The sequence below is a fragment of the Anopheles maculipalpis genome, chromosome 3RL (assembly GCF_943734695.1).
Source record: "Anopheles maculipalpis chromosome 3RL, idAnoMacuDA_375_x, whole genome shotgun sequence".
NCBI classification, from domain to species: Eukaryota; Metazoa; Arthropoda; class Insecta; order Diptera; family Culicidae; genus Anopheles; species Anopheles maculipalpis.
Genome location: NC_064872.1, coordinates 31119362 through 31146350, shown reverse-complemented (window position 1 = coordinate 31146350; position 26989 = coordinate 31119362). Strand labels below are relative to the sequence as shown.

Below are 26989 nucleotides of genomic sequence, written 5' to 3'. Positions count from 1 at the left end.
GTGTCGGTGTTCGATAATTTTCGCTTATCAATCAGAGATACCACACTCTTGCACAATGTTTACCTCGGTTCGCTTTCCTGCTTCCTCATTCGTATTGAGATAATAATGTGAATCATTTTAAAGAAAAACACAAACATTCAATTTCTGAAATATGTGTTCCAGAAAAGTTTTTATATTTAAAGAGCAACTTTTGGTTCACCATCAGACCACAGTGGTCAAAGGTCTAGCTTGACCTATGCTACAGCCCAACGCCGTTCGAGAAAAAAGATGGCCCATTTTGAAAGCGTTCCGTTATCGAACATTGGCTGTTTCTCGCCCTGAGCCCAATAATCTACTTCCTACATATTGCACCCGATATCTGCTATTTCCCAAGCTGCAGACGGTCCATTACATTTCATAGTTTTCGTGTGAACGTGAAATTTAGCACGGACCTAAAGGACGCTTCGTCTAAAACGAGCGAATAAATTCTTGATGGATCGCGAGTAGTGAAACATTGTGAAAAGGTTCAATTTTTGATAACGTGATGCGAACCAATAATTACGGCGCAGTATGCCGAGGTGCCGAGGAGTTAAATTGAAATTTTCTTAAAAAGAAATCCATTTGGAATATTCATTTCACACGAAAAGCTTTATTTGGCGTAATTCGATGTTTTTCAAGACAAATGATTGAACGTAATTTTGTATATTTCGGTCTCATATAATTTTTTTCTTACTTTTGACGCACAATTTAGCATCAAATTAAACTGTTATCAGCAGCCAAACTGCTCAAGATCAATTAGCCGCTCACGGGAGGGCGGTGGGCGCTATAGCAGAAGCACCTACCTAGTAGTAGTGGTTTCAGGAAGTCAATAATTACATTTCCGCTACGTTCTTCACTTCCACACGGCACACCATACGGGCTCTCGCACCTCACGATGGATCGCATATCAGTACGTGTCGATCGAACTGTGGGAAAACATGCTGCACGTGTGTGTGTGCGCGCGCGACCGCGTGTTCTAATGGTGAAAGCTCAATCAATAATACCACAGCAAAATGGTGCCGGTATCTCGTCTACTTGGTGGAGATAATGAGATGCCTTGGGTTAGGTGTGCTGCTGCCAGGCGATTGGGCCTTAGGTCGAATTATTGCTGCTACTCTTGTTATCCTTCTTATTCTTGGCCAAACTGTCACTGGTTTGGTTCCTGCTTGCTCTGTTCTAGAGCCTCGGCAGTTGCGTTGTGTGCCAGTTTCATCCCTTTTTTGCCACGGCGATGTTAATTACTTGTGGTAATTTTCCGTAATTACAGGCATTAATTTTGCTCCGACTAGTCAATGTTGACACGCTGCCTGCCAGTTTGCTGGGTGTGTTGGGACTCCTTGTTCCCGGGTCGGGTTTCGGGCACGCCCGTAAGGCATCGGATATCGGAAGCTGCCCCACCTCAGGAAAACGAACCGGATGTGGCTGGTAGTGCTGGCTGGATGTATCATTTCGCCCTGTAACAAAGGTTCACTACCACGGTTGTGAGGGCAAGTAGGGCTCAAATATCCGTTCCTGTGTTCGGAAAGCTTCTCTTTTCCATCATTTTCTCATAGGTTAGCTGGAAGATAGTTATGCGTGCGTGCGTGTGTGTGTGTCAGTGAGTTTGAGTGTGTTATAAGAATGGGCTGTCAGGGGCTTTTCCCTTTCCATAGGCTGGTTAAACTAGCTTGTGATGGAGTGATCTGATTAAATTAGCTGCCTGCATGAGCTAATCAAGCAGCAGTTTGAGCCAAGGTGGGCTCTCAATCTGGGCCACGCTTTCGCGCGAAAACTGTGGCCCACGGAAAGCAATAGATTGGATATGGTGTGCGGTAAATGGAGACAGCTTTCATGCGTGAAATGTATAAACCTGCTAGGAATAAGTAATTTCTTCCCAGAGCTAAGTGTGCTGCCCATTCTTGGAGCTTGGTGTTGTGGCATACCTTTCTTGGATTGTGTAACAACGGTGGTTTCGTAGAGCAGACAGGTGAAGTCTTATCGCGCATGATGACCCAATTACTTGCTAAATAGAGATCTTGGAATTATGTTGGTGGATTGCTAATTACAACCCAGTGTTTCAAGCCTTCTCACTGTACTGGAGAAAAGCTAAAACGTGAGACGAGTTTCGTTTCTGAAATTATTTCAGTAGAATGTAAAACACTTTTCTCCAAAAAAACAAATTTGTTCTTACGTTGATAAACTGAAATGAGTGAAAAAGAAACGCATGTTCTATTGGAATTTCTATTTCTTTAGTGGCTTCCATGCGAAGTTTTGCATAATTATTTTACCAGTCGAATCACAAATAACGGATAGCGTACGTTAGCCACATTCTTATGTAGAACACAGCCGGTGTGTGTGCGTGTGTGTAATTTCTCCCTGTCTGCACTGACCGGATCATCTCCGGCCGTATATATGCCGGCGTTGGATCATTAATTTGTGGCTGGACAGAGTGAGCGAACTCGAACATGCTCTGGCTGGCCCGTGCACCCGTAGCTCACCGTAGGGACACGACACATAAATAACGATGCACCAGACCTGGTTCTCGATTTCATTTCATCATCGCCCCGAATGCCTGTTGTTCTTTGAACGGAGCGGTTTTCTCTAATTGCATTGCCATTGCCAGCCGCATAGAGCCAGTGACACACACACACACACACACACACACACACACACACACAGAGATGGCCGAAGGAAGCTGACCGGACGCGGTCTGCATCCTTCTTGTCAATGCGAAATGCAATCCCGGTCCCGATAATCACATGACTGAAACCAATAAAGCACTCAAATTGCATTTCACCGTACCGGAGGTTTTGAGTTGGAAATGAAATTATGCAACAATTCAATTGCGCATTGCGTGTGTGTGCGTTTGTGTGGTATGGGAAGGTAATATTTCGTAGGCTCTGTGCAGTATTGTTTGTGCATGTGGCAGGGTTTGTGCCTGGTGTCCGGTTAGAATACTGGAAAATAGGTCAGAGGTCAATGGGAGTGATTCGGTGAGGAGGCGTGGGCTTAGTAAGGGAAATGGTCGATGGTGTAGAGATCGGTTTCTGCACCATCTCGAATCCTTTCATGTTTTGTTCGATTGATTCCTCGACTCGAATGCACGCGTACCTTGATGTGCGCGAAAATGGCACAGAGGGAATGGTGGCGGCGAGTGGATGGAAACATCTTTCCCATCCAGAATGCACGTGTGCACACGGAGATATCAATCAATCCGGCAATCAAACCATCCTAAACTACAAAATCCCGGTAGTCTCTCGCTCTTTAGCCTGCCGTATTGGTGTGTCTGTGGGGTGTGCCCTCGGGAAGATGGTTGACGAGAAAATGGTTGGTGCACGTGAAGTACTCGACATGAAGCAAAATTTCGATTCGTACCATAAACGTATGTACCGCGTTTGCTGCATATTGTGAAAGATGAGAGATACGCATTATTTGAGGCCTGCCGCATACAACATTTAAAAAAAACTTGTATAAGCACTATAAAAATTGACAACAGTTGAAAGAATACGCACTTAAAACATATTATTTATGAGAGATTTAGAAGAATATTTCACCTAAATCAATGTCTTTTTTTATTATTTTCAAATGACATCTATTTGAGTCCATTTTTTTAAAATTAAACTATTACTATAGGAGCACAGGTTATTCCATCATCAGACTGTTTGTATATTGTTACCGTAAGAATAAAGGATGCGCAAAAAAAAATTATCATTAATTTTGTTATGTAAAAAAAATGCGTTTCGCGCATTCAACCCTGGGTGTGTAAACGTCATTTTCTTGCGTTTTCAAGTTTGGTTTTAATTTTACCAGTACCACTTGCTATCGGAATAAATTTCATAATGCATTTCAAATATTTCTATTTCTTTATTACTTTATTAAATTAATCACAATTAAGCTTTATTAACAATATGTGATCGCATCCGCCGGAATTCGATCATCCAGTGGCGGATAAAGTGGGTGAGGACACAATTGTGGCCAGCAACATTCGGTGTGTCCGTCAATGCGGGAAAATAGAGGTGTAACGCCTGAGGATCTTTTATCTGCGAAAATTAAGTATTGTACGAAAAATCACGATATTAATCTCCGGTATTACATACCGCTGAAGGTAAACAAACAAGTTGATCGAAAATTACGCCAAGATAGCGTCACGATCAAAATTGGGTTTGCAAAATTTATGGGTCCGACAGCTATAAACTTTGTTGACCGATAAATAGATCGAAACGATTAGTTTGTGATCGAATCATCCTCATCACCATGTTTGCCTGCTCTTTCAAAGAACATGTCGGCATGACATGGCCCCGGTCAACAATAGAATTCCAGGAAACTCGATCTCTGGCTGCAGCTTCCCATCCATGTAGGCACCCGATCTCCGACAGACCTGATCCAATCAACATACTCGCTGTGCTCCCCGACACCTCGTGCCGAACTGGGGATCGCTGACGAATACCTTCTTGGCGGGGCATGACTCCGGCATCCTCATAACATGCCCCAGCCATCGTATCCTGCCGGTCTTTGTCACCGTCAGGATGTCCGGTTCTCCGTATAGCTCAGCAAGCTCGTGGTTCATCCTTCTCCTCCACACGTCGCGTCGGTCAAACACGCCAAGAGCGTTTGCATCCTACGCTCGAGGTCATATAGGACCATCGAGCGAATCAGTGTGCGATATATCTCACATCTCGTGGGGTCTCGAATTCTTCTGGATCTCAGCAGACGGGGAAGGCCGTTGTAGGCACGATTTCCCTGCCCAATGCGTCTCCAGATTTCGCTGCTGACAACGTTATCTGAAGTTACGACAGTCCCAAGATAGTAGAACTCCTCTACTACCTCGAGGTTGTTGCCGTCGACTAACACGCTGCCACCAACTCGGGCTCTATCGCGATCAGAGCCTCAGGCAAGCAGCTATTTCGTCTTCTTCGCATTGATCATCAATCCAATTCTTACTGCTTCTGCTTCTGCTTGCTGCTGCTTGTTTTAGTCGGGTGTACGCCTCACACACCTTCTCTGTCGTCTTGCCCACGATATCAATGTCATCCGCTAAGCCATGAAATTGAAGAGACCGGTAGAGAACCGTGCCAAGGAAGTCGTGGTCTGGCCCCGCGTTTCGTATGACACCTTCCAAGGCTAAATTGAACAGTAGACCGGAGGAGTCCGTCCCCTTGCCTCAGACCCCTGTGAGATTCGAACGATTCTGACAGCATGTTCGATACTCTCACTCTGCACGGATCAGTTTTCCAGGAAAGTGGTGCCGCTGCATTATGTTCCATAGCTCATTTCGATCTATGCTATCGTAGGCCGCTTTGAAATCGATAAACAGGTGGTGCGTAGGGATCTGGCGCTCTCGGCACTTCTGGAGGATCTGCCGTGGAGTGAAGATTTGGTCGGTGGTGGATTTGCCTCCAACAAACCCCGCTTGGTAGCTGCCGACGAAATCTTTAGCATGGGGGCAAGTCTGCAGAACAAGATCTGTGATCTGGGTCTTATAGGCGGCATTAAGGACTGAAATGGTACGATAGTTTGAGCATTCTAGCCTGTTACCCTTTTTGTAGAATTGGTGAATGACGCCCAGTTTAGCTGCTTGATGGCGTTGGCAACCTGATACAGAGATGGCGGAGGCACTTCGTCCTCTGCACTGTTGCTGTCACTGATGTTGTTGCTGCTGCTGTTAGTCGGTTCTGCTATTTGCACCAACCTCTCCTGTCTCTGCTCCGTTCAGGATGTGATCAAAATTGATGATAAATATTGATTTTACGTGTTGCTTTAAACTTACGGTTATACCCACAACATATCGTGATCCTTCTCATAGTTCCAATAGCAACCTCCTATTCCCATTTCAAGATAAGCCTTACCTTCATTTTAACCTAACAGCAGGGACGGTTGTTGTTGCAATATCACTAGTTTTGCTCATGAATTGTCGCTAATTTCTCCTACTGCTTTGAGGGCAATATAGGGGTGTAATTTCGTAAAATTGCCTACACCTCCTTGTGAAAACTTTTGGTTCCTTTGCTTTTTTGTATTGGGCATTGCGGGGTGTAAAGATATAATTTAAGGGGTAAAAATCAACTTAACACAGAACGTAGTGTTAGGAAAACCCCTCTGTTTGTAGTGCGCTTGCTGACCAAGAATGTGAACATTAGTCTACCAAGCAGCATTGGTCTGCCGAGGGCGTGCACCAAGACCGGCAACGCACAGTGACAGATGGCAGATGGCATTCGGAGGACGATTTTCTCAGCCTTCTGTCCCTACCTCCACCTAAACAGCTCCAGGACTTATCGACCGTAGGCAAAAGTTGTGTATTTTGTTTAGTTTATCCTTTGTACGTTTTTAGCACCGCTTCCGTACACATTTAGCTGATTATATGTTTTTCTGTACATTCTGGCATTCTTTTCGTCACGCCGCTGGGATAATCCTTGCTCGGTTTGTTGCTCACCGCGAATCGATGCAACGCCTTTTTTGCCTTCCGACAAATTCTCTCCCTCCCTCCCCCTTCCCTCCCCTTCCTGTGCGGGTGTGCGATCGAGCGTACTCTAGGCTCTGGTGCCCAGTTGTTCGGTGGTTTTGAAACTCTTCATAAAAGTCCTTCTGGCGTAGTGAGTTTGCCAGACTAATCCCAGCTTTGTTCTATGGTGGTAGCAGGTCGCGAAAAACGGATGTCAGTGAAATGGCAAAATCAAATGCCAAAGAATTGTCAGCTGCAGCGCGGTTTTTTGGGCGATTACGAACGAACAGAAGTTACGTCGGGGTTTTTTTTTTGTTTTTTGTTTTACCCTGCCCTCCGCCAGCTTGAGACGACTTGTTAGCGGCGTGCAAAAGTTTCGGGCGGTGGCGCAAACTAGTTAGCGGTGTTTTTCACTGACCATGTTGTGCCATGTTTCGTCAAACCTTCCAATTCTTAAACCCGCGGCTACTTGTCGTCGCTTCATTTCACGGCACTGGGAAAACTGCAGCATGGCAAATAGAAAATTTTCCGGAAAAACACGGCAAACGAGAGTACGATCTGTCGAAATGCGTTGAATAAAGTGGCTAGCACTACATGACAATCCCATAAATGTACGGAGTAACACCTTTTTTGCTCTTGCTTGCACCCTCTTTCTCGTCCCCTCCGGTAAGTTACACTCCAAAATTGGTCCTCCCGGGTGTAGCGCGTTCTAATCAATTAGACTGGAATTGGAAAGTGGAATAAATATTCTACGTGGTATGGCAAACGTTGCTGTGTTTGCTCTTGTCCTGTGCTGCGGGCGGCGTTACAGTGCTAGGGAAAAGGCTTAGGGGTTGAGTTTAATTTTCCCTGCGGGTAAACCTTTATTCCCCTATCATGTTGCTGTGTGTTTTCAAAACCAGAGGCCGTTCACCCTTCTGCGTTGCGTGGCAAATAAGAAAAGAAAGCGGATAGGGACAGAGCGAGAGTGATGGTAGATGGTGAATCTTGCTATGCTCTTTGACCCGGCATAAGTGCACAATTTACATGCTCAGCATCAGATAGATGTGCGTGTGCGTGTGAGTGATTATTTTTCTGGGTTGGCAATCGTGTAAAAAAAAACCCTCATTTGTTAAAGTGTGAAGCATGTAGTACAGCATAAAATTTTATTTCACTTCAATAATAAATTGCGTGGACAACATGTTGGCTGAATCGGTAGCGGTGATGGACTAATACAATATTAGGGCTGGTCACGTGAGCCTATCCGAGGTTTAGACATGGTACAACACTCCTGGTCAAAAACTTTATATAACAAGTCGTCATTTGGGGTGATCTATTCAAGCAAGCCAATTATTGGCAAACCAGGATCTCTCGAGGTTTTACAAACCCCCATCTAGTTAAAGGTAAAAGGTGTGAAATTTCAATATGATAGGTAGGTAGTTTTATTTGTTTGTTTCATGCCGTAATCAAAAATTTATAACTTTCTTAAAAATCCACCTTCTTAAAGAATATCCTGAATTATAAAGTTTTAGTTGTCACATTTGCTTTTGTGAAATCCCAGTATGAATTAGCATTGACAGCTAAGAGTTCTCCCTCTTGGCTTAACGACCTCTTAGGTCACACCGACCATGGATTGGCTTACGAGACTGGCTGATACCATGTAGTTGGATGGTCAATCCTCAGTTCGGGAACAGCAAAAATAGTTTCGTCCAAATCTATCCTCTGCACGAAGCAATTGATATTTAGTTTGAAATCGTCAATTAAATACTGCTTCTACTACGAGCACAATTAATTTGTAATATTGTTGTATGTCAAGCTTTGTTTGTAACAGTGGAAGTTATTTTGACTGGTTCGATTCTATTTTATTCTTTTAGAAATTGCTTCAAATGCAGTTATTCTTTCCTGCATGAAGAAGTATTGCGCAGTGTATCATTTTAAATATTTTAAGCTTTAATATTGCTTCCCGAGGGCAACTAGAGAAATCCAATGGCTTCTTTCGAGATTAAAGTGCATTGCCGGTCTCTTGCCATCGCTCCCGTACATCCTTTTTACCATATCCCGGGTTCGATGAATGCAGTCGATGATGAATATTTTAAACCCGTTAATCCCACGCGGCGGTCAACGTCAGTGCAAAGCCTCCAGATTGCAACCCCGGTTTGTGTGTCCCAAGAGAGTGAGAGAGGAGAAGGGTATGAGCAACGAATGGCGGGATGTGCCCGAGACAAGGCGCGCGATGATCATCCAACCATTAGTAAACGAGCAAACGAGACGTGCCGGCCGGATGATCTGGGCCCGGTCCCCGGGAGACCTGTCACGGCACTGTCAGGACATAATCATCAGTTTTATCTCTTATTCAGCCTCGCTCGAGGGACTTCCTTTTCGGATGCATGGGTGAGGAATAAGTTAGATTTAGGAGAGCGGGAGCAGAGGTGGATATACATCGCGACGTGCTGTCTGCACCGCTGAACCCTTGCCCAACAAGGACGACGACCACCGCCCATCACCGTTCCATAATCATAATCATCATCCGCTTTCAAACGCTTTGTCTGCGAGGCATCGACCGTTCCTGCCAGTTCCGGTTCCTTTTTCTGTGTATGCGTGTGTGTGGGTTTTCCCTCATTGCAATCGGCTATATTTACTTCCGTCGGAACCCCGAACCGTTAGAGTAAAACTCATCCGCGAGGTACGACTGTACGAACGCGCTTTTCCCTATCATCGTTGTCCTCTTGTCGCCATCAACACTTTTGGGTGTCACAGGACGAGATGCGAAGAAAGGAGAAAAAGTGGATGAAGGGGCGGGTCCGTGAGAAATGGTGGCAATTTTTGGGACCATTGTTTCGCAATGATTATGTTCGAGGTTTAATTAATTTTATTCAAATTTATTCGATTAGAATCATTCGTTCCTAGCAGCGCGGTGCCGTGCTAGTTGAGTGTGTTGAGAAAGGAGAATTTGGAGCTGGGTTTTGGATTCTAGCGCCTCAAGCGATATCAGCTTCTTTTTACTGCACAAATGCTTTTAGATAAGTAGGGATGCAAGCATTAACCGACGAAGAAGCTTAAAGCGAATTTTTGCTTTGCCGCGGTTGTTGTTATCTTTGAAGTTCCTTTTTGTCTGTAGGTTGGCCGTATTATCCGTCCGTACGTGTCGTGAAAGCAATTAATTCGTGAGATGAGACGGTGATGAGAGGACATGTCACGTGCTACTTTCCCAGACAAATTAGAATATTTTTGTTGTTGTGTGAATCGAATGCTTTGAAGTGAGATTATACAAATCATAATTTTATATGCGTAGCGATAGGTTTAAGAATTTTGACAAGGATTGCCATAAAAGTATTTTTTAGTTTCATCTTTGTTATCTTTCAGTGCTAGATAAGATGAATGATTTTGTTGTGGTCTCTCCCTATATCGTCTAGGATTTCAAACTTAGTTGCATTCAATTTCATATCATCACCAAATAACAATACAACAAGCTAAACTTGGGGTGGTTTGGTGCCCGTTTTCACACGCCAGAACTGCGGTAGAGATCCCATCTTAACCGTTCCCCCATAGTGAGAACTGACTACCCAACTACGTGTTATCAGCAGTGTCTAGTGAGCCATTCCATGGCCGGCGTAACCTAGTTGGTCATCAAGCCAAGATGGGAATGGTAGAAGCCAACCTAATTCAAGCTGTTATTAGTGAATTGGGCAAATCATGAATGCAAGTATAAACTGCATAAAAACCCAATTCCAACTTCAATAGTCAACTGAAAAAATGCAGCTACGGAATTATTTTAAATGTCTTTTACTGTGCTCATTCGTGTTGTGAATTTGACTTGACAAAGCTACAATTATTGGCAGCTATTCCGGCTTTTCTCTTGACAGGACTAGCATCAAATCTCACTTGAACCGCTACACCATTCGTATAATGTTTTGCTTTACAGCGATGAATAAATGAGTTCTAAGAACATCAGAAAACTCTTATGGGGTTGAAGCGTTAAAAAAAGAAGCAAAAGAATAATTTAATTTTGCGATAATCCAGTTCACGACGCTTGCGACGATGGTTCGGATGCACGTATTGTACGATTGATTACGTAATGATTGACCCTTGGATTTAGATTGAAATAATGCGTAATACTCAGTTTTATATCTGATAAGAAGGTGGCTTTATTTTTGCCCAATGATTGTGCGATGATGATGTCAACCGCTTAAATCAGTGACGTTTTTTGTCCGTCCTATTTGATGTGTAGAGTGCTTTTCCTCATACAGCAATACTTAGGTTGATCGATAACTTAAAACATACAATTCCACGACAATTAACGGCGACCCATCTTGTGCATTTACAGAATGCACAATCCGGCTACGTTGGATCCCTTTCCTCCGCCATTTCCATGACCAATTCCACGAACGGTTCCAAAGAGTGTCGGAGCGACCGCCTGTACAATGCAGCACCAAATATTTAGTATAATCTCCAGCAGTCCTCCCAGATTGCAGCCAATCATTTTCATCAGGTCTATCACTGCGATCGGTAGCGCCATGATTGAGTCCCCGCGGATGATCTCTTTTGCTGGAGCTTTAGATGATGTGGTAATGGGGGCGTTGGTAGTGGGGGTGGTAGTGGTGGTTGGGGTGATACTCTCTCCCTTTTTGCCTTCTGTCACCCGGGTCGGTTAGCGATTTCGTCACTCGGATCACACCACCAGCTACATCGGGCGGTTGTTGGCACAGTCAGCAGTTTTGACCGGTCACAGACGTCTTCCAAATTATCGTTGCAGCTCTGGTAGGATGGAAATGGACGACACACGGAACAACATTAGCCACACGGAACGCGGAACCACATCTTTCAAACAATTTTCACCATTCGATCGACAAAACGTTTGCTAATTCGCGGCATTTTCACTTAACCGTGTAATCCATCAGTAATTCTGCCACGTTGCGATCGTACAACATGTTGACGTGTGCGGATTTGCGTTCAGTTCCTACGCACGAATGTAGCGGCGACTGAACAGGAATGAACACGTTTCAAAGAGGGCACTGCACGATGCTTACCTTCTGTTCCATGTCCGACCACTGTTCGCAACGTAATGTTGCATGAGGTTCGGTCCGAGTGGCCACCGAGGCTCAGGTGCGCAAGTGTTTTACTAACACAGCGAAAGGCTTTGCTTGCGTCGTGCGCAAACCGGCTTACAGTGCTGGGTGTATGGTTATGTTTATGATTTTTTGATGCATGTTTTATGTTTTGTAAGCGAATGTGAATACCCTTCTTGAGGTGCAGCACTACAGCACTATAGCACTATATACTATGCAGTGCACAGCACTATGCAGCACACTTGAGGTACAGCACTTTGCCACCGAAATTGAATCGATGAATCTAAACATGTTACTTCGCAGAATTGATTGGTGTTGAATTTTGTTAAAAAATTTAAATATTGAAGGGTTTATCACACGTGAGAAACATCAGCTGTCAGCTGGTTTTGGATAACATCTTTCACTGAAACGACTTTATATTTAAAAAAATTAAATTTAAAATGTATGTTTGGTGTATAAAACATTAAGAATAATAATTTACAGACATTGTTTTGTTGTTTGCCATCAATTTGGGAGGAAAAACGGTATTTTAGGATTGCTCATCTCTTACAAACGGTAATGTGTCAAGACATGGTTGCAAACACAAACGAAAAAAAATTGCATTATGAAATCGTTCTTGTGAGGTGTTCAGTTGAGCATTTTTTTCCGTTAAAACTTTCAAATCAATCTGTTAAAGTGTTGGAACTAAGAACAACAAAACCAAAAGTGTAAATAACTGTTCTTGTTGAGATGATATTTTGTGTTGTAGCTGATATTTGGGATATCAAAATGATTTTTACAAATCATGTGAGCGATGATAGCAGTAGTGATGATGAAAGAAAACTTTTGATGTTCTTGTGGTTGTTTTTTCTGATTTAAAAAAAATAAAAAGCTTGTCATTCTGCGTGGCATTTACTAAATGTTTAAATATTTTGGAAGAAACGTTGGCGCCCAAATACATTTTATTAGAAACGGAATCAAATAAGCAAACAAACTGGAAACAGTGAAAAAACGAAAAACGAAATCGGAATAGTACATTCCAAATTCCAATTTTGATTGTTTAGGAAAACAAGTTTTACTTATTCAAAAAATATATATATTCACTTATCCGCAAACTTATTTCCCACGCTGCAATCTGCGCGCACAGTAAGGCAGGTTGTAATGGTATGGTATTCTTCTGCGGACAAAGACTTGAATCGCAGATATATCGATGAGTCATAAACCAAAGTCACTTCCACTTCGCCAATCGACGGATGTCCATGAACTTGCCTGGGATGTGACTGGAACCGGTTTCTTACGCTTGCTCGAATGCATTTGGTCCACGTAAATTCGCTCGTTCTCTCGTGGATATGCTTGTGGTCCGCTTATCTGGACGAGCCTTTTGGTGAAGTAACGTTCGACAAAAAAGCAGCTATGCGCGATAATACGCGTGAGAGTGGCTGTGTTTTGTCTTCTCCCAAGCTGGACGTGTACAAGACGAAGCATTTTCTCTCTCGCATGTGTCTTGTGTTGTGTGTTGGAAGAATTTAGGTCACTGACTTCGATGATTCATGTGGGGGATTTTTTTCCCAATCGGGTAATGATATTACGCGCCAATACTTTCACCCAACGACCTTGAACACTGTCGTTGGCATACATTTTTCGGGGATTTCCGTATGTTTTGTGTTCTGCTCTTTTATTTAAATATTCTTAGCAGGTACTTCTTCTTTTTCTTGGTTTAACCGACCACCTTCTAAAGGTCACGCCCGGCCGTCGAATGGCTTACTAGACTTGCCGACACCACGTAGTTGGATGGGTAAACAGTTCTCACTTCGGGGGAACCGTTCGGATGAGATTTGAACCGGGCTCCTGCCGTGTGAAGACCAGCGTCATTGTCGCCTAACCACCGAGACCGACCCTAGCTTGTACATAATTCAAGAATAACAAGTAGGAAGCTGTAGCACTGTATAGTATTTTTCACTGTACATGTTATTGAATAATAAAAAAAAACTTTTACATTATATTCACATTTCTAACATTTTATCTAAAAGGTAACACATGGGTTTTCTTAAAAATTAAGATGAGCTATGATCATCGGAAGGAAAATTTAATGTTCACGCTAGATCATAAACCCATTCTAACCACGAATCGTAATTTACTACACTCGCACTACCTTGCGGTTGCCGATACCATTAATTTCAGTAACGTTTTCAATTACTCATACTGTCCATCATAAATCACAAATGATACTGTTCGGCTAGCAGCACTACCGGGGATAAGCCTTAGCAGCACTCAAACATCAGGCTATGCTTCTTGCCGGGGCCGATTTCGCACTACAATGCCTTCCACGCCACCAGTAATGTAAGGAGATTAATAATGGTTTTGACACATTATATGCTCCGGTTTCTTGCAATTAGCTGCACTGGTGCGACTAAGCATAAGATTACACATTGCATCATGGTTGAGCATCGGTCGAGAATCGACCAAGGTTTATCGGGAAGTTGTTTTGCATGCGTAATATGCTGTACCTTTACCCGATCGATCTTGATATTCAAACAGCGCGTGTATTTAGTTTGCTCATCTCGTTAGTAAGAGATGTATTTAGGGTAAGATGGAGAAGGATGTATGATTGTTGTAGTAGCGATGGTGTAAATGGGGTTTAGGTTCGATGATCTGTAGAATTCTTCGGAAATGTGTCACTGTTGTACTTCATGTAAATGTATGTTGTAGCAAATAAAAATCGTGGTCTAGTGTCTGTGGCGGCGTCGGTATTCACACGGTAAGACAGTGTATCGAATCGAATCCCGGAACCGCCTCCCTGTAAGCAGGACTGTCTTGTCCAGCTGCAACGATAAATTAGTGATCTTTTAGACGAATTAGGTTTGATTTAGTAATTTAACTGTAAATAGTACAAATTGTACATATTTTAAGTTAAAGCCACATACTAAATGATTGATTTTGATGACGTCAATGTTAATCGAGACTATAGTCACAGATAACAGCGTTTGTAAAGTATTAGTTTAGTACATTTAACTTTATTGTTACTAGGCGCGACCAACGTTATCTGTCGCGATGCTTCATCCTGTCCACTATAGTTGGTTTTGATATGACTCAAAGAACTTTTCGCTGAATCATCTTGTTACATTGTTTGTTATCTTACTACAATTTTTGCACACAGTAACATTGATAATAATGGAACAATAAAGGTTTTTTTATAAAGTGTTATCAAAACTATTGAATGTACATGTAAATCTGTAACTTTTTTTTCAGATTTCAATTTTAAAATATTTAACCGTTGGAGAATATATTATCGAACGCTTAGCAGATATACTTCGTATTGTAATGGTTCGTCGGTTGTGATTGTTAGACCGAAGAATTGCTGAATAATGCGTTCAATTTGATCAGGTGAAATGGAGTGTGACGCTGAAATCGTAGGACAAACGAGTTGATTTCATGGGTCATTTGTTTATTTGTAAATTTTCCTGAATTTCGTTAGGTTAAGTTATTGCCCGACTGAAGAAGGGGTAAATATGTAAACCGTAGCCGTTTTTAGGTAAATGTTTCTTGAAGACCATACCAAGGTTGAGGTAAAATTGGTGATAAATTTGAGGATATATTTAATCGATTATATTTTCACTGAACCGGAGGTATTTCTGTTGTTAGGCTTTAAATAATTTATTTGAGATGCTGCGAAACCACGCTTCGACTTTATTTAAATTATGCTTTAAGGCATGATTTAATTTCGTCCTTTTTCCTTCAAACACTGTTGTGTGTTTTAGATTAAATTGAGCTTTCAGTGCTTGCCTTTAGCTTATTGTTTCCAGCGTTCACGGAAACTTCTAATAAATCAACTGACTCCAGTGGTTTTGGCATGAATTAGATTAGGTTTTTGATGTTTATTCTCCCGTCCACAAGCCATCGCAAAGCCCTTCGTGCTAATCTTCCACATCCAAAAACTTTACGGCACAGAAGATCACTTTAACTCTGCGACACACACCGTCTGACAAGGCCGGAACCGGTGCGCTGTAGATGTTGAAAAGTGTTTGCGACAAGCCAAAATCTATCATACTGACTACCGATGGAAGAGAGAAAAAAAAAAGAACACTTGTATCCTCAAACAAGTCCTTCTACTGACTGTTACTGTAGTGTATGGGCACGGGTTGCCATTCTGAACTAACCGTGTTGTTATTTGCGGTTGTTTGCATTTTCTCTCACCCTTCCCAGGTTTTGCGCCACATAACCACTGCCGACCGGAAAGAAGGAGTCACCGAGAGTTAATAAAACAAACATGTCGATTTTCGTTCGCCCGGATTTGACTGATAAATTACCGATCGTTTACCACTTTCTGAACGCTGTTTGCATTCAGTAATCGGTTAGTTTTGGCTGGATCTGGAGCGTAGTTGGAGCAGCTGGAAGAAGTTTGGTTAAGGCTACGAGTGGTGTAAGTGGAAGTGAACTCTGGAGCGAACTGAGGGTAGAATCGATGTCAAAGATTTATCGGTAGTAGACACAAACACTCACACACACACTTACATCGCTGCAAAACGGAATTCCGACTAGACTTAGTCTCGGCAGTGTGACGTCCCCGTTTCCGTTGTGTGCGGGAATGCTTCTGGGAAAGCTTTTACTTCCAGCTTTCCTTTCGCCTTTGATGTCCAAGTTTAAAAGCATTTATGTCTGTGTGGCACGAACACGGTGGTGTTTCGTGTAGAATGCTTGTGCTGGGAAAAGCAAGTCACCACACGATCGGTTGTCTTGTTCTATCCGTCCCGAAGGACACCCTCATTCCCCCATTAAGCCGGAACGTTCGAAAGGATGGAAATGGTATCCGGGCGAGGAGTGTGTGTTGTATAACTATCGAACGCTCGCTTTTGCGATGTGAGATGAAAAATGGTTTGAAGTTTTCCGCCACGCTTGACCATGTGTGTCGTGATTGTTCTTGCTTTTCCTGTTGTGTTCCTTCAGGTCTAGCTTCTTGGCTCAGTTTCGGTTATGAGCAGTTCAGTTTTTTGCCGACGCTTCCGCGACTGGCTGTCTGATTGATGTTATTCTTTTGATATGTTGCTGGTATGGAAGTGTCCTCAACCTGGTTTTGAGGATGCAGATTTAGGGACGTATAGAAACATAGTTAAAAAGGCATATGGTGTTGCTATAAAACACGTGAAGAGCCAACTTAACAAACATTGGTTGATAAATTATCGATGATTTCGATGGTAATTCCGTTTATTATGTATTCATTAAAAGAAAGCTCAAGCGATAATGTTTATGTAACAAAACCATATAGTACAATCAATCAAACACACTTCGAAACTAATCATAATTGTGGTAGCTGACGATAATCAAAAATTCAATATATGTCCTTTCTTTACTTCTCGATATCTCTTTCTGTATGATCGAACATTTGGTCCCAACTGATCCCGAATTAACAACCGAGAAATATTAATGTATGGATTTTCTTTGCCACCTTCTCGCTTCTTATTTCAGCCGACAAGGAGTACCTGCGGTTCCAGGGAAATGAATCTACGAACGATTACTTCAAGCTGGTGCTACGCGATCCAAACAGCAACAATCTGCTCGTGGGTGCACGGTGAGTAGCCATGGTAGCGATAGCTTTACGATCATATTATAAATTCCACTTTCACTCGTGCTGCATCTCGAACGTCAGGGCGAAGCGTAGAATGCGACAGAAAACGGGAACTTAAAGTAAACCGATGGCGGGCGGTTCTAACGAGATGCAATGTCAGCGTGTGGGCGCTATCGACCTCTCTGCGATGGGATCGAACGGAAGATATTCAATTTATGGGTTGAAAACGGGTTTAATTTAATGTCTGTTGGCGTAAGATGATCTGAATCGTTTCTTTAAGATAGTTCTTTAACCTTCGGGGTGAATAGGTGCCGTTTAGATAAATCAACCCGGCTCATAATGGTGAAAATTCGTCAGTTAAATGTATTTCTTTTCTTTAATCGATTCTCGATAGCTTATTATACAAGAAATGCTTGGAGAACACGCAACAATAATTTGGTGTTGGATGATGTTAAAGTTTAGTAGTCAGCTAAGGTCAAAATCGTTTCATTTGGTGCATTCTGTGCAATTTGTGCTGAGAGTAGTTTCAAACGACAAATGTAGTATTTAGAGTATTTAGAGTCATGTAGTATTTTTATTTGTCATATTTGTGCCTCTAATAATAAAGTTTCGTAAATCATCTTCAACTTTATAGACTAGAGCTGGATATTTAAAAAAAAGTACCTTGATTGTAAAAAACGTTGGTTCTGCTACCAATTGCTTTCCGTGGCATGTACCCACGCCTGGGTTTGCTTGCTGATTATTGACACGAGCTAGAAAAGTAAAACTGACTGATTGAATTGGATTGCCAGGATGCTGTGCATCCGCTAACTTGCTGCACGTTTCCGGTCACGAGCCAGACGATATCGCCCTGCTGATTGCTACGTGTACTCCCACTTTTTCTTCTGTCCGTTCGATGCTTTCGATAGGGAGGAAAATTGTTCTAAATATTCACCTACTGTCGAAGTTCGTCGTTTCTCACGTTCCCAGGACACATATCCAATATAATAATGCAATTTACTCTCAGTTTATGATTGTTTGCATACTCGATTGGCTTCTAGGTGTTCACAAAAGCTTAAAGAGAACAATTGATGAAAGCGGAAATGTTGAAGCATTGCTTCAGTAAGTTATGTGTTTGTTGATTTGGAACTATTTAGAGAATTTAGAATATTTAGAGTACTTTACACCAAAAATGAATAACGTTACTATCAGGTTATTAATATTTAAAAAATATAATTTATGAATCTTTTCTTATATAATATTTTATGAATCTTTTCCTTGAATGATGTGCGATTTAAAATCGATATTCGCCTGTATAGTATTTCCGCAATACTTTAAATTAAAAAGGAAAGTAGTGCTGATGTTTTAGAGTATTAAGTATTAAGAGTATTAATTATTTAGAGTATTAAAATTCGAAATAAATCCTCCGTTTCAAGCGCTGTCATTCGACACAGCTCCATTATGTAGATTCATTCGTTAGTGGAAAATGTTTGATTGAAGCATTAAGGAAGTACGCTTGATGGAAGCACGAATGAAACGATGCTTGGTTTATGCTGAATTCGATGCACCTACTACTCTGTCTGTCGGAGATCGTTTCCAAAGTTTGTCGAAAACTTTTCATGCAGCTGCAAGAAAACCTTTTCCGTCCCTGTGCGAGGTACACACCCGCAATACGTCTAACACACTGCAATGCCAGACGCACTATGCATAACTAATGTTTGCATATGATGGCTGCCAGCAGCGAAGCAGTCGGCAACAGTAGTACCAATTCGCACCATTAACTATTTCACATTAGGAAGCATGGGCTATGGAAGCTTTTGCACGTATTCCCAGTACAGTTTCCTGAGTTCGGCGCACACACTCTCACACACACACATTGCATCCTTTAAAGGCCAAAATAGAACGGAACAAATGTGGTTAAAGGTAACATTCCGGGTGCACTTTTCCGAGTCGGTCGAGATTCTGCAATGTGTCGAGCGAACGGGGCATGTGCAATCGGAATGCCACCGTATATCGGGGCGTGGTGTGGGTTCTTCTCTCCTATACCGCATCCGAGATCGAAGGGTAGACTCATCAAAATCTAAAACCAACCACTCTTCCGAATGTGCGGATCTTTCCATTGAGGATATGAAGCGGGAGACGTTTGGATATCCCCAATCAGGCACACGCGCTCCAGACACGCACTCAAAGGCACGTTGAATTGAAATCAGCATCCACCACCCACATCCAGCACAAGGGTAGGTTTGGATGGTTGGCGCTTTGTCCTGTCGCTGCCACTAACATGCCGACATTAAAATGGAATTCCTTCGAGCCTTTTGATGCGGTGGCGCTCGAGCACGTCTGAGAAAGAGCTCCAATTGGATCGGATTGGTTGGTCGCACTTGACAGGTGATGATGCTGTCCAATCTTCACTGACCGGATGACGACGATGCCATGGCAGTAGCCATTTCCAGGAACGAAATGCGGATAAGTGTGTGTCTGTACCAGCGAAAGTGGAATGTGCTTACCGTGCCGAGATTTGTTCGTAGCGGGTGAAGTGATTCACCTTTGGTGAACGATTTCGGAGCAGGGAACATGCTGGAGGGTTCAAACTATTAATTTGAAATTAATCCTTGGAGAAAAAGGTTCGAAAACTACTTGTGTTACTCGAATTTTCTGCTGGACGGGTGATGGTGCACAATTGTATGCAAGCATTGAGGAAAATGCTTGAATTTTAAGCTTCTGAACGAAGATTGAAGAATTTTTATTTTATTTTACTCCTCGACCTGGCCGCATTGCTTGCAACTAATTTACATGCTAAATACAATACAAAGGCGGTCCAGTGGTAAAGGCGGGAGCGGCGGAGATCTTCACACGGCAAGACGGGGATTTTGAATCCCATTCGGATCGATCCTTCCCGAATCAATTAAGGGCCAACAATTACGTGGTATCAGCAAGTCTCTAATAAGCCGACGTGACCTGGTAGTCCGTGTAGCAGTGAAGAAGTGGGCTCGACATTTTTTAAAATTATTATCGAGATTTTGGGTCTTTTCTTTCATCACTTGAGGCAAATAATTGTGTATTGACTGTTACGAACAATTTGATGGTAGGAATCCAATAAAGTAAAGTAGGTTAAGTGAGCCAATAAGTCGTGGAAATTTCGCGTGGAAAAACTTCAGGCTATTCCCTTTTTGCTGAATCAATAAATCCAAGATAATTGATAAATGCACAAAGAAACAGATAAATGCAGCCATCAGAATTAGAAATCATATAAATGACCAGGGCGATAAGATCGAACGTGTTTGAACATCGATAAGCTATACGGGAAGGCGGCCCGGTGGTGTAGGTGACAGCGGCGCTAGTCTTCACACGGCAGGACCGGAATTCAAATCCTATCCGGACCGTACCCGGAGTGAGGACTGACTATCCAACTACGTGGTATCGGAGGAGAATCTAGTAAGCCATTTTATGGCTGACGTGACCCTAGTAGAAGGTCTTTAAGGCAAGAAGAAGAAAAAGAAAAAGAAGCTATAAGGAATTCAGTGAAACTATAGAGAAAACGTTGCGTTTAAGCATGACTCATATGCAGCTAGGCATACATTGAGGCTGACTCAATGTCAGCCGTAAATAAAATTGTACGTAGCGCTGTTTTCATTGACCATTTTTCAATAAATGCTCTTTCTGTTTTCGAATTATGCTGATGTGTGATGCGAAGAAAAATATTTCTTCACCATTTCCATGTGTTGAAGCTGGATTTGACTTTCCAATGGTTTTCGTCCGGAAAAGATGATGATCACGAAGCTTTTCCTGGGCAATATTATTGCCTTGTGATGATGATGTAGCAGATTTTTCAATCGATCGCACCTTTTAAATGCTTCGAAAGTATCAAAAGTTTAATTATTGCATCAAAATCGTAGTGCCGGAACTGACCGAATGCCGTTCATTGATAGCATATTTAGCAAAGAAAAGTGAACTCAAAAATGTTTCTACCTTGCAAGATTGTTTTAAAAAACCTGCAAGGAAAAACGGAAAGATTGATTCTGTCCTATCGGCACCCGTCCATTAATGGATCACGAATTCAACCACTTCCCCGTCCTCCATTAGCCACTCCCCCCCCCCCCCCCTCCCTCATGCTCCCTTCTCATCGGATGTCATGATCGATGGTGACAAATTAGTTTAAACGTGCCATCAATTTGCAGAGAATTTCAATTTAAGCACGAGCCACAGTTAGCAAACGAGCCAGAGATCATTTGCAACATTTATCACGCAACTCTACTGAGCTGCCCGCACAGCCAGGCAGCGGCACGGCAGTTTGCATTTGATAACGACAAACGGCGGCTTTCTGTAATATTCTGGCGGGACTGTGTTTTCTTTTTAATGCTTGCCAACTTCTTTATTTCGCACTTTAAGATAAAGAGAGCGGAAAAAAGGAACTGCCAAGCAAATGTCCTTACCCGTTATCTTCACTGTCTATCATCGCTGCAAGACTAATGACGAACACCGGAATGCCGTTTCCGCCCCCCCAGGGACTTCCTCCTCCATCAGTAGAGACTGATGGAATTTTTTGTGAACGAAACAGATTTCCTTGTCCTTGGATGTTAGCGCTAGTTGGTATCCTTTTTTTTGTTGGTGTGTATGTGTGAATTCTTCGTCTTAGCGTAGAACATTTTGACCCAGCATCACCTTTGCGTCGTTCTGTGAAAACCCCTTTTTTTGGCGAAAGTATTGCACCATTCACTCTCCGAAGCCCGTGCCAGGATAGGAAAAACACACCAAAGGAAGCTTTTTTCGATGAACTGTTGTGGGAAAAACAAGCACTCGTCATGATTGATGAGGCTGTCAGCTAGTCTCGCGCTTATCAGAATGGTGTTGATGGAGTTTTCGCCTTTTTTGTTTTGTTTGCTCAGCTCTCTCTTTCTTTGATTTGTGTTCTTTCTCTTCTTCGCTGCTCTAACATGAACGTCTTATGTTGCAATACTGCTTGCTAATGTCGGGTTATTTTTCAAAAGCTTTGTGTCTTTGTCAGGTTTAGATTGTTTTGCCCGGAGCTAGTGTTGTGTATGTGCGTACTTTTTATCAGCTGAAAGCGAGAATGTAGATAGTGCTTATCGATTAAAGTCAGAGTTAAACGTGTGAGTTAAAAGGCTGAGAATGTTTGTGTCTGTCTAGTGTAAGCAGTAATTTGTAGTCATCATTACTTAATACATTTACAGACTTGATTGAAACTTAAAGTTGCTCAGTTCATCCAGTAAGTAAGTCCATAGCTCAATGTCCCGTGTCTTGAATATTTCATACTTCAACAAAACCAACAATAGACAACCGGTTGCCAAAGTGATTTATGGAGTTGCGAATGGTTTCCCGCCTAATCCGATTCGTTTCATTCACATCGTTTCGTCGGGGGTAAATCCATCGATGTAAGAACGCATGCACTGAAAGAAGTGGCGATAATATAACTAGGAAATCGGGTGCTTACAAAGAAAGGTTCTTTCTCGTCGGAATTATGGTTAACGGCGGCTAATGCTAGGAGGCCGGGGTAATTCTAATGGAAACTGTAACCGATACTGGTGGTGTGATGCTGATGTACAACTGCCAACATGTACTCGAGGGTGAAATGAATGATTCACGCGAATGATAGTTAGCGTGAGGGAGCCAAGAGGCCCTCCCTTCGTTTCTTCATTCAGTCACTACATCCAGATCATCCCTTTGCAGACGTTCTTCACCGAACTATTCCCGAGCAAAGTTGCAAACCTCGCCAGTAAGTAAGTCATCAACATGACGGCGCGTGTTTATGGAGCAAAGCCATTTTATACAGACGCTAGATGAGGTTTGTGTGAAGCAACAAAAAAAAAATGAGAAGAAAAGTCACATCGCTTCTGCATACGTTCCGGATGTGGGAGCACATCAGTTACGGTAAACATGATCCGAAACTTCCTGTTGGTTGGTGAAAACGGGAAAGTTTTCTCGTTAAATGCTATTGAATTATTTGTAATTATCGACGTGCTTTCCTATCGCAAACGCAAAGGTTTACGATGACTTTCTACGACCGCAGCACCTTCGCCTAACTACACTGCTGTTAAGAGGAGAGGAATGCGATCGCATATAGAGGACTGCTCCTGCTCAAGAATGTAAGAATTGAAATGCTGCTAACGCAGCTGTCGATTTTAATAACCAAACTTTCGGCTAATGCGCTCCTGATCGTGGCTTATGCTTGTACGGCCCGTGGATTACTGTCGTTATTCAAATTTGCTCTTGTGTGTGTTTACCATGCTATGCTTTTGGCGCGTAAGCTATCGTTCGGGCGATTGATAGAAGTTTAATCCTAGTTTAATTGGCAACATTGCTGGATCGGTTTGTGTTATTCAGAGTTTTCAAAATTGGACATTGTGCGTTGTGTTGGTTTTTTTGTGATCGCCCAACAAATGTGTTCTCCAGTTTTTAGAAGAAAGTACTCGAATCATTACCCTCAGCAATTTCTTTTATTGAAGCAATACAAACTGATTTTCTGTTTCCGAACATTTTCCTCACTGTTTCCATCACCCTGCAGTAGTCGTTTCACCCCACCACACCAAACTCTTAACCTCGAATCTCGTTCTACATCCTTTATCCCTTATCGAGCTTCTTGTACATTGCATTAGGGCTGCCCAAAAGCTAAATCATGTGTGCTGCCCATAAGATAAAGCAAGTACTATCTCATGCCCGGTTGGATTGGTATTTATCTTTGCCTCTCTACGCTGTATTCGCCACGAGCTCGTACGCGCAAAGGCACCGCTGGTGGTTTTTGCATTATTTGTAATGTTAGATAAATTTGCTGAGGCGCTGAGAGCAGTCGATGGCACTTAGGGCCCATTTCTCCTTAGCACAGATCGGCAGATTCGTGTTGTACCGTAGGGATTTAAATAGGGAAACTGTCTGAAAATTGGTCCCGGTTTTGTGTGTGCGTGTGTGTGCGTATTTGGTGGTACAATATTTCCAGATAAGCTGGAACACATTTTGTGTAAAAAAAAAAACGGATTTCGTAAACAGCTGGTGGTGGATGTCGTGGATTTTTTTTATAGACCAAAAAGTCCACAATACACGCGCGCTGACACATATCCAATCCAGCGGTTGTCCTTGCTTTGGGGGTTTCTTTTGCTGCTTATGCTCAAAGGTAGCAGCAATGCTCGGGATGAAATTTTAAGCAGTCCCGTGCGTGTTCCTTTCCCTGTTGTGAGAAAAAAGGACAGTTTTTGTGTGTGTGTGTGCGTGTGTCGGAAAGCATGCTGTTTGTGCGAGCAGGAAAATAAAGTACATCGATTTTTGCGTGACTAGGATGCTCCGAGCCTGTGATGGTGGAAAATCGATATGCCATAGGAATCGTCGAGCAGGGGTTACTACAGTATTGATGAAATACCATCGGGCAACGTCGGTTCTTCGATTTGATACGGTTGGCAATAATTCGATTTCTTTTTCCTTCTTGTCTGTTATCGTGGAAGCTGACAACTTTCCATTTTGGGGTTTTACGTTTGCGAGGTATGGTGAGTGAGCCATTCCCATTTTCCAAGGTATGCTGAAGCCCTTCCTATAACATCATACAACATATGTATAGGCAAATTACGTTCGGCAGGCAGATATGTATCTGCTTCTGGCGAGAGATTGCCTTATCGAAAAATAATGGAACAGCTGTGAGGATTTGATTGAATCATGCGAAGTTTAGAATGTTGTCACGAATACTCTCAACTGTTCTAATTTGTTGCGATTTAAAAATTGTAAAAGTAAGGTTTTTTCATTTTAAATCGTAGTACTTGATTTATTTAGCAAAGCTTTTGTGAATCCTGTGTCATATAATTTATTTGAATGTTTCATCGACTGTCGAGCGCTAATTATTGCTCTTCCTTCTTCAGTGTTCTTCCATTTTTTTCATCAGTTTATTTAATTCTATTCTATTCAAATAACAAATGCAGTGTGGAATTGGCAAAACAAATAACAAAGGAAAATGCAGCATTTACCAACGGTAGCCACAGGCTAAACGAATAATAATAAGCGGTCCTTTCAGGGAAATTAATTTCCCATTATTTAACTCGTAATCAAATCCCCATTTTTGTCCTTGCCACAAGGTGTGTGTGTATTAGTTGAAGTAGCGGAAAGAATGGAATTGAGTTAGGTTGGTATTGAAGCCTATTAAATTACTAATGCACGGTTTGCCCACTTTATGTTCATGTGGCGGTGGGGGTGGTGGTTTGCATATTTCGTTTAAAGTGGTTTGGTTTTAACCAGAAATTTCCAAAGTGGTCCTTACCGCTTACTAGTGGGGATGGAATGGGATGTGGTGAGCGATGAGTGTCGAATATTTGCGAACGTCTTTTCAAAGGACATAAACCGCGTAATGTAGCTCGCCAGGTCCAAACGAAAACTACCTTTATAACAGCAAATGCGACTTGAAGGACAAAGGGTCCTCGTAATAGAGTCCTCTTGGTAAACGCATGCTTGATCTTAAGCTGCATCCGATCTCTGACAGATGTCTAGGGCCTCGTGCCGTGCGGATCGATCCGTCCTCTGTCAGCATAATTCCGGTCTCATACTCGCAGAAGACTACCGGACGTATCAGTGTGTGATATATCATGCATTTCGTGTGTTGTTAGAGTCTTCTGGATCGCAAGAGTTTGTGGAGTCCGTAGTAGGCACGATTTCCCTGAGCAATGCGCCTTGGGATATCGGTTGCTCACGTTGCTGTCCAAAGTTACGGTCGTGGTTAGCTCGATTCTTTATTTAAATGAATGGAGAATTTTTCTGGTGCGCATTGGCGATGAGTAGCTGCTTCGTTTTAGCTACAAAATGGTTGAAAGAGTCGCTGCTGCGGTTAGTTTGATTGAAAGTACATTCGACAAGATGTAATTCTTCATTCCAAAAATAAGAGACGACCACACTCTCGGATATGAACAGCGAATTGCGGATAACAATGCCGATTGTGTGTAGAATATTTTTCACTCTGATGGTCTGATTCTTGGTTCAAAGTTTCATAGCGATGATGCGATTAGGTTTAACAGACTCCACAGCAATGTTCTTAGTTTCTATTGAAAATTTTCAGCTCAAAGTGATTAAAGCCCGCTGAGAAAATATCAGGCTCAATATTTTCGATTGGTTTGCTCGGGATGGTGTTCTTAGTAGGTGACGGTTTATCATTACGCGAAAGCAATAACAATTTAATTGATTGTTATGGCTGGTAATTTATTACAATTATGTGATGCTTTTCTAGGATGTACATATTTGCTTTTATAGTCAATGTATTTATCGAATTTCCTTTAAACAGTGTTGAAGGTGTAATACGTTATCGATCATGAAAATGCATTCCATAAATTTCACCTTTCCATCGGTAAAAAAAATCGGTAACATGTCGGTGTGTGTGGCACAGTGTTCGGAAAAAGTGTTCAAAAATAATAGCAATTGTATGCTTAAATTCGAAGCTTTTCTCGGAAACTTGTACAACCGTTTCATTGCAAATAATCATCATTCAATCAAATATGAATGAAGAATGCAAACATCAATAAGTAATTACGGGCATCAATAATTATTGCTGTCGATCGGAGAGGGGCGAGGTTCACGCGCTCATCAAAAGGTAGTGTTCTTTCATACTCCTAGAAACCACCGTACCCGTGATACACTGATGTCATCGATAATTTTAGCAAGGATCTCATGTTCCAGCACTGTTTCCCACCTGTTTCCTTCCCAGTCCAGTCACATACACACACACATTGCCTCTTGCGCACGCAAACGTTGCGGAATTCGTATCATTAGATTTTAATGCTGCTGTCGTGCTGGCAAGGGTACCGGGACGTTCGGAATCCATTTGCATTTGCAACGTGTGATACGTACAGGCACACACACACACACACACACATGAGCACGCAAGTCAGCGAAACATCGAACCATCAGGCTCCCGTCGATCATCATAATCAACGATGCTCGACGCATATGCTCGTCTCTCTCGCTCGACCCACACGTGCGGCTGTTCGGCAGAAGGTGTTCCATGGAAAA

General features: G+C 42.4%; 2 protein-coding genes across 5 annotated transcripts in view; one reads left to right on the top strand and one right to left on the bottom strand.

The window, feature by feature from the left end:
• The window catches only part of LOC126564131 (semaphorin-1A), a 147996-nt gene that overhangs the window by 83240 nt on the left and 37767 nt on the right, over positions 1-26989 (top strand). For all 4 annotated transcript variants that reach the window (XM_050221076.1, XM_050221074.1, XM_050221077.1 and 1 more), the window contains exon 2: positions 16921-17023. In XM_050221076.1, the coding sequence (XP_050077033.1) occupies positions 16921-17023 (103 nt within the window). The remainder of the gene's footprint in view (positions 1-16920; positions 17024-26989) is intronic.
• The window catches only part of LOC126565173 (CD63 antigen-like), a 317200-nt gene continuing 306103 nt past the window's right edge, over positions 15893-26989 (bottom strand). The window contains exon 5 of the mRNA XM_050222321.1: positions 15893-15904. The gene's annotated coding sequence lies outside the window, so the exon portion shown is untranslated. The remainder of the gene's footprint in view (positions 15905-26989) is intronic.